The sequence below is a fragment of the Tachyglossus aculeatus genome, chromosome 2 (genome assembly GCF_015852505.1).
Source record: "Tachyglossus aculeatus isolate mTacAcu1 chromosome 2, mTacAcu1.pri, whole genome shotgun sequence".
Lineage (NCBI taxonomy): Eukaryota > Metazoa > Chordata > Mammalia > Monotremata > Tachyglossidae > Tachyglossus > Tachyglossus aculeatus.
In genome coordinates this window covers 47,504,484-47,517,940 of record NC_052067.1, presented here as the reverse complement: position 1 = coordinate 47,517,940, position 13,457 = coordinate 47,504,484, and the positions used below count along the sequence as shown (strand labels likewise).

At 44.4% G+C, this 13,457-nt stretch overlaps 1 protein-coding gene across 1 annotated transcript in view; it reads left to right on the top strand.

Moving 5' to 3' along the window:
* The window catches only part of DPY19L1 (dpy-19 like C-mannosyltransferase 1), a 114,647-nt gene that overhangs the window by 34,921 nt on the left and 66,269 nt on the right, over positions 1–13,457 (top strand). The window contains exons 3-7 of the mRNA XM_038761986.1: positions 1,551–1,638; positions 2,486–2,623; positions 3,582–3,702; positions 4,297–4,390; positions 13,022–13,079. Coding sequence (XP_038617914.1) covers positions 1,551–1,638; positions 2,486–2,623; positions 3,582–3,702; positions 4,297–4,390; positions 13,022–13,079 — 499 coding nt within the window. The remainder of the gene's footprint in view (positions 1–1,550; positions 1,639–2,485; positions 2,624–3,581; positions 3,703–4,296; positions 4,391–13,021; positions 13,080–13,457) is intronic.

Here is a 13,457-nt window from a genome sequence, read left to right as displayed (position 1 = left end):
TCCACCATCCCCCTTCTTGACAATCTAGTTTCCACCTTTTCACTCCACTGAGGCAGCACTCTCCAAGGTTACCAGTGACCTCCTCCGAGCAAGGTCCTTCAAACTCTACTGTGTCCTTAATCTTCCTTGACTTCCCAACCACCTTCTCCCCCATCTCTCACTCTGTCCTTGTTAGACCAAGGTTTGGCCTGAAAATTGCTCTACGGCCCCTCTTTCTCAGTCTTGTATGCTGGCTCTCATCACCTCTCACCCCCTAATTGTGGGTGTCTCACAGTTCCCTTACGCTTTTCACTATTTATTTTCTTTTTCCCTCTAACGTTGTCCCATATTCCTTTCATTCTGCACTTACTCTCTGGGGGAACACATCTGCTCTCCTCTATGTGAATACCCCAGGGGTATTTGAGTGCTTACAATATGCAGAACACTGTACTAAGTACTTGAGAGAGTACAGTTTAACAGAGTCAGCAGACACTGTCCCTTCCCATAATGAGTTTAACGTCTAGAGCCCAAACCTCATACTATCAAATCATCACGTTTACCTCTTGCCTCCTGAAAATCTCCACAAGGATGTCCTGCTGGCCCCCGAAAATGCTCCCTAATCAGCCAGTAGTATCCGAGTGCCTGCTATGTGCACAGCAGAATGTTAAGCAGTTGGTAGAGTACGATTCTGTCCAAGACACCCTGCTCTCAAGAAGCTTACAGTCCAAGCTGGAGGAAGAGTCAGATATGGGGCATTTACGGATGCGTTGGCCATTGGTAGCAAGAGTGGATAGATAAATAAATGTACTTTAACCAAGAATATGAAGAGTACAAGGATGTATTTATTGAGCGCTTGCTGTGTGCAGAGCACTGAACTCAGCATTTGGTGGTTACAGAGTTGGTAACTGCAGTCCCTGCCCACAAGGAGCTTACAATCTACAACTGGGTGGCACATTAAAATATTTTATGCCTAGGGGATATAGACGTAGGTGCTAAGTGGATTTGTCAAGAAAATGAGGCATTTGGTTTTTGACAAAGTTGTATGAACATGTCAGATGACCTCACTTCCCCCTCTCCCCTCACTAAAGGGCAGTGAGTTTTCCTCTCTGTTGTCATGCTCCCTTCAGCAGGGGTCTGGCTCTGTTGGGAAACTGGTCAGGGAAGGGGTCCTACCTCAGTACACAATAAACGCTCAATAAATACGACTTATTTGATGATGGTACATGCTAGTGAAGGTGTCCGGTCCTCAAGCTCTTGAGGAGGAGGCAAGTGGAACTAGGAGCGACTACCCTCCTGAACCTCGGGCGGGCCCACACATCCTTTCAGAACTCCAGACACAACCCCTGCTGATTTACCAACGAATGGGCTGCAATTTGAGGAAATTAATTAGGTATTCCAATTTGAATGGATTTTCTTTCCGTAGAGAAGCAAATCAAAAGAGTAAAATAGTGAATTGGAAAATTACATGGCTATCACCCAAGTTGGGACAAGCTTCATTTTATGTACAGATTATTTCTGTGCAATTTAAAAACAGTTTACGTACCGTACTTTTCTGTGCTTTTTTTTTGCAGGAGTCATATAACAAGGCTTTTTGAAAATGACCGCCATTTTTCTCACCTCTCAACACTGGAGAGGGAGATGGCTTTTCGCACTGAAATGGTTGGTTTCTTGTTAACATTTTCATCTTGCAATGCTCAAATGAAAAGACTGGAATTAATTTGTGTGGGAGCTCCTGGGGGAGGGGAGGGAAGTAACTTCATTTTGGGCAGAGTCCCAGGCTGGGTTGTCTTTCCCTGGAATGTAGACTTCCCAAGGGCTCTGGATATCACTTAAATTTTAATAACATAAATAGTGGTCTTTGTTAAGCGCTTACTATGTGCCAAGCATTTTGCTGGACTCTGGGGTAGATACAAAGTTGGACACAGCCCTTATCCCACAAGGGCCTTACGGTCTAAGTAGACTCCGATGATGATTATGGTATTAATTAAGCACTTACTATGTGCTAAGCACTATTCTAAGCGCTGGGGTAGATACAGGGTGCACTATTCTAAGCACTGGGGTAGATACAAGGTAATCAGGTTGGACACAGTCCCTGTCCCACATGGATCTCAGAGTCTTAATCCCCATTTTACAGATGAGGGAACTAAACCTTTGCCCAATTTTTATAGTTTTCTACTCACTGCTTGTTTCATGGGAGGATTAAGTTAACCTGAGCTAACATATTCTACTCTAAGATATTGTACTTCAGAAGCTTTAGACATTTTCAGTCCTTAGTGCTCCTGGAGGTGAGATTAAAACAGCTCTTCAAAGTTTACATGAGTGAGTCCTAAGAAGGTATCAATGAGGAGGCCAAATAAGTCAGTTGTGGCCCCGACTTTCTAAGCTGTTTTGTTTTTAAGGGTGGAAAAATAAAATACACTTCAAAGGAGTTTTTTGTAAAAGCACACATAGGAGGCAATAGAAACTAACCAAGTTTTAACCTAACTGGATTATGTGCTTATTTCAGGGACTTTATTACTCTTACTTTAAGACAATAGTAGAAGCACCTTCATTTTGGAATGGAGTTTGGATGATTATGAATGACAAACTCACGGAATACCCTCTTGTGATAAATACATTGCAGCGGTTCAATCTCTACCCAGAGGTGAGTTGTTTTTTTGAGAAGAATTACTACTTCCATCGACTTGAACTGTAGTTTCACTTTAAATACTGACTGTTGTTAAACCATTAGTCTAGAATCATGCTTTTAGAGTTTGATTTCAGGGTAGACTTTCATTTCACAATTCATTGTTCATTCATTCAGTTATATTTATTGAGCACTGTGTGCAAAGCACTTGTTTATTGTTTATAACTTTAACCTCAACATCTTTATGAAAGTAGGAAATAGTTTTAGAAAGTCTTCATGCAAGAAGCACATTTTAAGTGTTTATTGTGTTTCCAACGTGTAGTACTGTGAGGGTCTGTTCTAAGAATGAAAGAATGATCAGTGTGTGAGTTGTCCTCTCCCTTAATATATCATCATTATTAGCACCGTCAGTGGAATTTATTGAGCGTTTACCATGTGCAGAGCGCTTAGGGGGCAGTTGAGCGCATTGAATGCTTGGGAGAGCACAATACAACAGAGTTGACAGATCACATTCCTTGTCCACAGATGAGCTTACCACTTAGAGGGGGTAATCCATATTTCTTTGTGTGTAGTTTTTGGCGTGATTTTGCTTCATTTGTACAGCTGAAGGTAATTCATTTGACTAGAGCAGTTAGGCTGTGGAAATAATTTAATCAAGACTCCATATATGGTTTTAGGATGTTAGTTCCCAAGATCCTTGAATTTTATTTTTATTATTGAACACGCTGAGAGTTTTTCCCCCCAGTAGTTGTTTTTTTCTATTTGCATACACTCTAATTACCCTATTTCACACATTAACTGATTCAGACTAGGACCTCTACAGTACTGTAACCTAGACTTGATGTGATTTTTTTTCAATGATTAGCTTCCCTGATGGGAGTCGGGGTTTTTAGGTTCTTGTCAAATGCTCATTGACTCACGTGGCTATCAAAAAGTCCTTTCTCTTCAGGTGCATCTAATCTTGTTTTCATCCTAGGTAGTCCTAGCCAGCTGGTATCGCATATATACAGGAGCGATGGATTTTTTGGGCATCCAGACTAAGATATGCTGGACTGTTACCAGGGGAGATGGGCTTAGTCCTGTTGAAAGCTGCGAAGGTAATTTTCTTTCTAAGTTATTGCTGTTCTGGCCTTAATGTTCCGCAGGAATGTCTAAGTAAATGATGTCGTGTATTAAGGGAAAGACCTCATGCATTCTCCTAAATCAATCAACCAGTCATATTTATTGAATGTTCACTGTTTGCAGAGCACAGTACTGATTGCCTGGGCCAGTACAATACGCCAGTTGGTAGACAAGGAGCTAGCAATCTAAATAATCAAATAGTTTAGCAAATAATATTAATAATAATTATATTACTTGTTAGGTGTTTACTGTGTGCCAAGCACTGTTCTAAGCACTGGGGTAGATTCAGTTTAATCAGGTTGGACACAGTCCCTGTCCTACATGGGGCTCAGACTCATAATCCTCATTTTACAGTTGAGGGAACTGAGGCCCAGATAAGTGACTTGCCCAAGGTCGCACAGCAGACGTTTGGTGGATCCAGGATTAGAACCCAGGTCCTTCTGACCCCTGGCCCGTGCTCCATCCACTAAGCCACACCACTCCATGATTGCAGAGTGTCAAAAAATACTTAAAGATTTTGTGGCTGTTTTAATTACTCCCAGTAATATATATTTTTTTTTATTTAAAAGGATTGGGAGATCCCGCTTGCTTTTATGTTGCTATGATTTTTGTTTTAAATGGACTAATGATGGCATTCTTCTTCATCTATGGCACATACCTAAGGTAAGACTGTTGATCCCAAAGAGCTTCCAGTAGCCTTGTAATAGATTTGTAGATTACATGAAAAAGTAAATTTGTTTGGATATGTTCATTGGATGAAAATATGGTCAGTGATTTATCAGTTCTACCTTCTTAGTTTCATTTGCAAAACTATCAGTCAATCAGTGATATATGAGTGCTTACTGTTTGTAGAACACTATATTAAGCGCTTGGAAGAATAAAATACAATAGGACCAAAGGGTACAGATTCAAGTGCACAGACAATGCAGAAGTGAGAGGGTGTAGGGGAAAAGGTGGCTGATATCATAGGAAGTCGACTGCTCTGGCCCTAAAAGCCCAGATATCTTACTAATTTGTAGCTTTTTCGGTACCCTATAAGTAAAGGCCCTCGCCCTGTGGCCCCCGCAGTGTTTGCAGTGTTTGCAGTCTCCAACTGCAGTTTCCTATCCGACTCACCTAGATTTTCCAAAATAGTATTCATCAATTCCCGGGTCTGCCCTTCATTTTCCCTTCCTCGGATTGAATGCTTGCAAAAATAACAAGGATTTCCTCGAAAGCCACACCTGAGTTGTGAAGAATGACAGAAATGTAGAATCAGTCTATCAGTGGTATTTATTGGGGACTGTTGTGTGCAGATCAGTGTACTAAGCGCTTGGGAGAATGTAATACGATAGAGTTGAAAGACACGTTCCCTGCCCTCAAGGAGTTTATAGTCGATCAGTGGTGTTTTACAGCATGCATTTCTCTAGCAGATGAACCTAAGCTTCCTTTTCTTGATCCAAAAGCTCCCTCCAATTATCACTCCATCTCTCACCTACCATTTCCGTCTATACTCCTTGAGCAAGTAGACACCTGCTGTATCAAGTTCCTCTCTTTCAATTCCCTCCTTGACCCTCTCGAATATTCGTTCATTCATTCAATCGTATTTATTGAGCGCTTACTGTGTGCAGAGCACTGTACTAAGCATTTGGGAAGTACAAGTCCGCAACATATAGAGACGGTCCCTACCCAACAATGGGCTCACGGTCTAGAAGGGGGAGACAGACCACAAAACAAAGCATATAGTCAGGTGTCAAAATTGTCAGAACAAATAGAATTATAGCTATATGCACATCGTTAATAAAATAAATACAATAGTAATATGGCTTCCGTCCCCATCAGTCCACAGAAATTGCTATCTCAAAGGTGACAAATAATCTCCTTCTTGTCAAATCCAACAGCCTTTACTCCATCCCAATCCTCCTCAACCTCTCAGTTGCCTTTGACACTGTCGACCACCCCTTTCCCCTGGTAACATTATCTGACCTTGTGTTCACTGACACTGTCCTCTCTTGGTTCTCCTATCTCTCTGGCCTCGCATTCTCAATCTTCTTTGTGGGTTCGTCCTCTGCCTCCCACCCACTAACTGTGGGGGTCCTTCGAGGTTCAGTTCTGGGTCCCCTTCTAATCTCCGTCTACACCCACTCCCTTGGCGAGCTCATTCGCTCATGTGGCTTCAGCTATCACCTGTGTGGATGATTCTGAAATCTACATCTCCAGCCCTGATGGTTCTTCCTCTCTGCAGTCTCGCATTTCCTTCTGCCTTCAAGACATTTCTACATGGATGCTGTACTGTCACCTCAAATTTAACATGCCCAAAACATAACTCCTTATCTTCCCACCCAAATCCTGCCCTTCCCCTAACTTTCCCATTACTGTAGACAGCACACCCATCCTCCCTGTCTCACCAGCGCATAACCTTGGCATTATCCTTGACTTCTTTCTCATTCATCCCACATATTCTTTCACTAAATCCTGTTGGTGCAACCTTCACAACATCACTAAAATCCACCCTTTCCTCCCCATCCAAATTGCTACCATGTTAATCCAAGCAGTCTTCCCATCCTGCCTTGATTACTCTATCAGCCTCCTTTGCTGACCTTCCAGCCTCCTGTCTATCCCCACTCCTGTCCATACTTTATTTTGTTCCTCGGATCATTTTTCTACAAAAGCATTCAGGCCATGTTTCCCCACTCCTGAAGGAACTCCAGTCGTTGCCCATCCACCTCCTCATCAAATAGACGCTCCTTACCGTCGTCTTTAAAGCACTCAATCATCTTGTCTTCTTTCTTACCTCATTAATCTCCTACTACAACCCAGCCTGAACACTTCACTCCTCTAACACCAGCCTACTCACTGTTCCTCCGTCTCACCTATCTTGCCGCCGACCTCTAGCCCTCATCCTGCCTCTCACCTTCAAAGCCTTACCGAAGGGAAGTCTCCAAGAGGCCTTTCCTGACTAAACACTCTTTTCCTTTTCTTCCACTCCCTTCTGCGTCACCCTTCCTTTAATTCATCCCGCCTCCCAGCCCTTCAACACTTATGAGCATATCAGTAATTTATTTATAATAATGTCTGCCTCTCCCTCTAGGTTGTAAGCTCATTGTGAATGTGTCATAGTGATATATCGTCCTCTCCCAAGCGCTCGCTGCAATGCTGTACAAACAGTAAGCGCTCAGTAAATATGATTGATTGATCACCTGGTTAATCTTCAAGCTGTGGGTGGTTGTGGGAAGTAGGTTAGAATGAAGAGCAGAAACCATCAAGATCCTTGGAAATTGTACCTGCTCAATATTGAGAAGTAAATGCTTGAAAGCTGTCAAATCTGTAAGCAGAGAATTTTCACTTTTCAAGAAAAATTGCAGGTGTCTGGTGGTCGTTAAACCATTGGAAAATCAGGTTTTTGATGCTGATATCCATACCCCAAGCTAGAGTTGAAGGCAGCAGAGAGGAAATCAATTAGTGATATTTTGTTGAGCGCCGACTGTGTGTTCTATCCTCTTCTGCCCAGTCCTTTGCATTCCATCCACATTTTCCACCCAAGAGTGCTTTTTCTTGCCAGTTAGAATGTAGTTAGCGTCTGTGCTGTGGGCCACGTGACGTGCTTTGAATCTCTTAGCTCAGGGGCCAGTCACCCACAGCTGCTGGGCCACGTCTGGCTTTTGTTAGAGCTAAATGTGGCCCTTGAGCAGAGCCTCGGGCTAAGGTTATGGGGTTCCCACTGGACACCCCATAATAAATACAACCTCCTCTCTCTTGCCACTTCAGTCGATACTTCTCTCTGCTGCCCTTACTATCTTTCTACAGAAGCGCTCTGGGCATGTCACCCCCACCCCCCACCTCCTCAGAAATCTCCAGTGGTTGCCTGTCAACCTTTGCATGAAGTATAAACTCCTCACTATTGGCTTCAAAGCTCTCCATCACCTCGGCCCCTCCTACCTCACCTCCCTTCTCTCCTTCTCCAGTCCAGCCCGCACCCTCCGCTCCTCTGCCGCTAACTGCCTCACTGTGCCTCGTTCTCGCCTGTCCCGCCGTCGACCCCTGGCCCACGTCCTACCTCTGGCCTGGAATACCCTCCCTTCTCATATCCGCCAAACTACCTCACTTCCCTGCTTCAAAGCCCTACTGAAAGCTCACCTTCTCCAGGAGGCCTTCCCAGACTAAGCCCCCCTTTTCCTCTGTTCCTCCTCCCTTCGCCATGGCCCTGACTCCCTCCCTCTGCTCTACCCCCCTCCCCATCCCACAGCACTTGTGTATATGTGCACATATTTATTATTCTATTTATTTTATTAATGATCTGTATATGTCTATACTTCTATTTATTTATATTGATGCTATTGATGCCAGTTTACTTGTACCTGTTTTGTTTTCTTGTCTCTCTCCCCGCTTCTAGAGTGCGAGCCCGTTGTTGGGTAGGGATTGTCTCTATTTGTTGCTGAATTGTACTTTCCAAGCGCTTAGTCTAGTGCTGTGCACACAGTAAGCGCTCAGTAAATACAAGTGAATGAATGAATGAATACATGACACCACTATCACACACAGCAGCACAGCTGCTTCTAAGTGGATACCATAGCAGGCGAGGTAGGATGTCAGCTTCTTTCCGGCCCTTCACTACGAGGGACGGGTGGATGCTGACCCTCAGGAGGCTGGAAACTCAGTCCCCTGACTGACTCCAGGGGATCTGGGGCTGGCAGGCTGTCTCTTGTGGGCCCAGATTGCCACTCTTACTTTTTACCTTCCCATTTACGTGTTTTACTCTATATCAGCCACTATCCCAAATACCGGATTAGATTCAGGATAATCGGGTCAGGTCCAGTCGGGCTCGTAGTCTAAGTAGGAGGGAGAACAGGGATGGAATCCCCATTTTAAAGGTGAGGAAACCGAAGCACAGAGGAGTTAAGTGACTTGCCCAAGGTCACTCAGCAAGCAAGTGGCAGATCCTCTGACTGCCAAGTCTGTGCTCTTTCTACTAGGCACCCAGCTTCTCCTCCCTCTCTGGCCTGTTCTCAGTTTGGGGGGCTGGCTTTCCCTCTGCTGATTGTCCTCTTACCATTGGCATCCCCTAAAGCTCTACTCTGGGTCCCCCATTCTTCTTGCTTTACACCCACTCTCTTGGGGAGCTCATTGACTCACATAGTTTCAACAACCACCTCCCGAAAGTAACTGTCTAGCAATGACCTTTCATCTGACATGCAGTTCCACATTTGTTCTTGTCTACTGAATGAGAGGCGCCTCCAACTTAACATGTCTAAAGCAGACCTCCTCATTTTTTCTCCTAAACCCAGTCTTCCCCCTAAATCCTAAATCTGACAATCACTCTCCCCACCTTCAAAGCCTTATTGAAGGCCCATCTCCCGCAAAAGGCTTTTGCAGACTAAGCCCCCACTTTCCTCTTCTCCCACTCCCTTCTGCGTTGCCCTGACTTGCTCCCTTTGTTCTTCCCCAGCTCCCAGCCCTACAGCACTTATGTACATACCTGTCATTTATTTGTATTGATGTCTGTCTCCCCCACTCCAGACTGTAAGCTCGTTGTGGGCAGGGAGTGTATCTGTTGTTGTATTATCTCTCCCAAGCGTTTAGTACAGTACTGTGCATACAGTAAGCACTCTATAAATATATTTGAATATATTGAATTCAATGAATGAATTCAATGAGTGAATGAATGAACTTTCCCATCTCCGTCAACAGCATCATCATCTTTCCTGTCCCACAACCTCCACGTCATCCTCGACTCTGTTATCATTCAACTCTCACATTCAGACTACTATTGCCAAATCCTGTTGGCTGCTTCTTCCAGTACAAAATCTTCCTGATCTTCCCCTTCATTCCATCTCAACTACTACCATCCAGCTACAGGCTTATTCCCTACCATCCAGCTACAGGCTTATTCCTTGCCACGGCTAGACTTTTTTTAATGGAATTGGTTAAACGCTTACTGTCTGCCAGGCATTGTCTTAATTGGGTTGTATTCCCACATAGGATTCAGAGTTTCAGCCAGCTCTAGCACTTAGTAGTAGTAATAGCATTTATTAAGCGCTTACTGTGTGGAGAGCACTTTACTAAGTGCTGATTTACAGGTGGGAATTGGATACGGTCCCTCTCCTTTGAGGGGCTTGCAGTCTAGGAGTGTAAGTGTGGAGAAGGGACTGGAGATAGACATTTCAGGAATGATGGAACATTAAAACACATCACAGACTAATACATAAATCAAAAACAAAATCAGTAGGGAGCTAGAGGAGTGGAATTCATTCATTCAATCGTATTTACTGAGCACTTACTGTGTGCAGAGCACTGTACTAAGCGCTTGGGAAGTACAAGTCGGCAACATATAGAGACGGTCCCTACCCAACAATGGGCACACAGTCTGGAAGGCTCAGAATTCAAGACTGCAGCCACCAGTTTTCCTGGGGTTTGGTGGATGCTTCATGCTGTGAAGGAATATGGGAGCAGCTTTTATCCCCACTTCAGCAGGCATGGAACATGCTGGGAGCAGGGACCTTCGGTAGCGGGAGGGAAGATGGCAGCACAGATGCTTTTCTCGGCAACAGTGGGGGAGGCTGAGAGAGTGCGGGGGACGCTTTTATCCCTAGCCCTGCAAACGCACACACAATACACCAGGACTGTTGGTAAACTTGTTGACAACTTCCTTAGCACTTTTTTTTCCCCTTGCTATGATATTTAAGCAGTGTGTGCCAGGTACTTTCAGAAGTATTGGGGTAGATTGAAGACAATCTAGTTGAACAAAATCCCTGTCCCATGTAGGGTTCACGGTCTTAATCCCCCTTTTACAGATGAGGTAACGGAGGCACAGTGAAGTTAAGTGACTTTCCCAAGGTCACCCAGTGTGCAGTTAGTGGAACTAACTGGGATTAGAATTCTGGTCCTTTGACTCCCAAGCCCATGCTCTTTCCACTCGGCCATGTTGCTTCTCATTCATTCATTCAGTTGTATTTATTGAGCGCTTACTGTTTGCAGAGCACTGTACTAAGCGCTTGGAAAGTATGTCAGCAACATACAGAAACGGTCCCTACCCAACAATGGACTCACTGTCTAGAAGGGAGAGAGAGACATCAAAACAAAACATGTAGACAGGTGTCAAAATCCTCAAAACAAATAGAATTAAAGCTTTATGCACATCATTAACAAAATAAATAGAATAGTAGATATGAACAAGTAAAAAAGAGTAATAAATCTGAACAAATATACATACAAGTGCTGTGGCGAGGGGAAGGAGGAGAGGAAAAAGGGGGCTCAGTCTGGGTAGGCCTTCTGGAGGAGGTGAGCTGTCAGTAGGGCTTTGAAGGGAGGAAGAGAGCTAACTTGGCAGATGTGTGGATGGAGGGTATTCCAGGCCAGGGGAAGGACGTGGGCTGGGTGTCGACGGCTGGACAGGTGAGAACGAGGCCCAGTGGGGAGGTTAGCGGCAGAGGAGCGGAGGGTGCGGGCTGGGCTGGAGAAGGCAGGTGAGGTAGGAGGGGGTGAGGGGATGGAGAGCCTTGAAGCCGAGAGTGAGGAGTTTTTGCTTGATTCGTAGGTTGACAGGCAACCACTGGAGATTTTTGAGGAGGGGAGTGACATGCCCAGAGCATTTCTGTACAAAGATAATCTGGGCAGTAGAGTGATGTATAGACTGAAGTGGGAAGAGACAGGAGGATGGGAGATCAGAGAGGAGGCTCATGCAGTAATCCAGTCGGGATAGGATGAGAGATTGAACCAGCAAGGTTGTGGTTTGGATGGAGAGGAAAGGGCAGATCTTGGCGATGTAGTGGAGTTGAGACCAGCAGGTTTCAGTGACGGATTGAATGTGTGGGGTGAACGAGAGAGAGGAGTTGAGGATGACACCAAGGTTGCGGGCTTGTGAGACGGGAAGGATTGTAGTGACCTATGTATATATTAGAATTAAATTATATGTCTTGCGTAGTGGAGCTGTAAGTTTTTTTATTTGTCTTCCCCCATTAGAGAGCGAGCTCCTTCTGGTTAGGGAACGTATCACACAGCATAGCCAATTGGAAAGACCACAAGGCTGGAGTCAGAGGTCTCGGATTCTAGTTCGGACTCCGCCACTTGCCTCCTGTGTGCTCTTGAGCAGCTGTGCCTCAGTTTCCTCATCTGTAAAATGGGGGTTCGATACTTGTTCTCCCTCCCTTGAAGACTGTGAGCCCCATGCAAGACAGGGTCTGTATCCAGCCTGATTGTCTTGTATCTCTCCCAGCACGTATAGTATCGTGCTTCCCACATATTACACACTTAATAAATACCACTATTCTTATTGGTCTTCATTCTTTGCTTTCCAAGCATCTAGTACAGTGCTCCATACCAAGTAAGTTGTCAATAAATACCACTACCACTTCTCCAGCTCACGATACAGCCCAGTGAAGACAGTGGGAAACGTCACAGGTCCCCTGGCCAGATGGGGTGTTCTACCCTTCCAGCATAAAGCCACCATCTTGGGTCCTCCTCTGGTCCTTTCTGGCTCCCAAGGGATAGGTTGACCTTACTGTGGCTACCATTCCTCCTCAGAAAGCTAATGATGTCACCCAAACCGTTCCAAGTTCATAGGGGCCCCCTCCCAAATGAAGCAGGTACAGGTGCTCAGCTTTTGGGTTTTCTTTTTCTGAGCTTTTTGAGTGTGGAGGCCGGGGGTTGCGTTTGGCAGCGTCTGAGCCTTCCTCTTGGTGCACAGAGTCTTGTGGAAAGTAGGCGGAGGGAGGGAGGGAGAGGGAAGCTGTTTTCCCTACCTCAGATCAGGCTGTGGGGAGGTCTTGGCCAGAGAAAATAGGGTCCAATCTGATTTAGTGGCAAAGCACTGCTTTGCACTTGGAGATCTCTCTTAACTTGTGGTGTACCTATGCCTCCCCCTCTGCCCAAACCCTTGTTCCCCAGAGTTTATTGTAACTCTACTTTCTGAGTCCTCTAAGAAGAGAAAGAGTTGGCATCTAATGGTTTGGATTTCAAAGGCCTTTTTCAGTTAATCAAAGCGTCAGAAATAGAATAGGGACTGAAATATATATTGGTTTATTGCTGATTTTATTTGAGCGTTTGGGTGAATTCTGTGTTCACAGTGACTTAATAAGCATACGTATTCCCCTCACAGGTGGAGGGGGAAAGATTATTGTTATTATTATCTTATTTGTTAAGTGCCTACACTGTTGTAATTGCTGGGGTAAATACAAGTTGATTAGGTTAGACTCAGATGATGAAAGTTGTCAGTTCTGTACCTTCAAAGATATGCCCTCTCGAGAAACAAGAGGAAACTGAAATTCATGCATGAGAAAATGCAGAATTAAGCTTTATGTTTTAAATATCTCTTCACAGTGGGAGTCGACTGGGAGGCCTAGTTACCGTGCTGTGCTACTTTTTCAATCATGGAGAGGTAAGTCTTCCAGGATTGCGACTGGATTTTGGTGAAAAATTTTCTGGAATGAGTAAACCTATATCTATTTCAACTCAATTGAATTTCATGTGGATCCGAACATTTTAAGTTTACTTTTCAAAGGCGTAATTTTTATCTCAGTCTTAAGTCGTGCGTGAATGCACCTTTGAACATTTAGCCGAACACTTTAATCTACCACTGTGTATCGAAAACATAAAAACTACTCTGATTTAATTATTGGTTTTGTCAGTGCAGATTCCAGCTTTCAAGATAGAGGTTAAATCACTCCTTTAAACTAATCAGATTTGCAGAACTAGAGAGCTGGCCTTCAGTTCAAAGGTGACATTGCTGAAATTTGAGATTGTCAAACACAGAGCA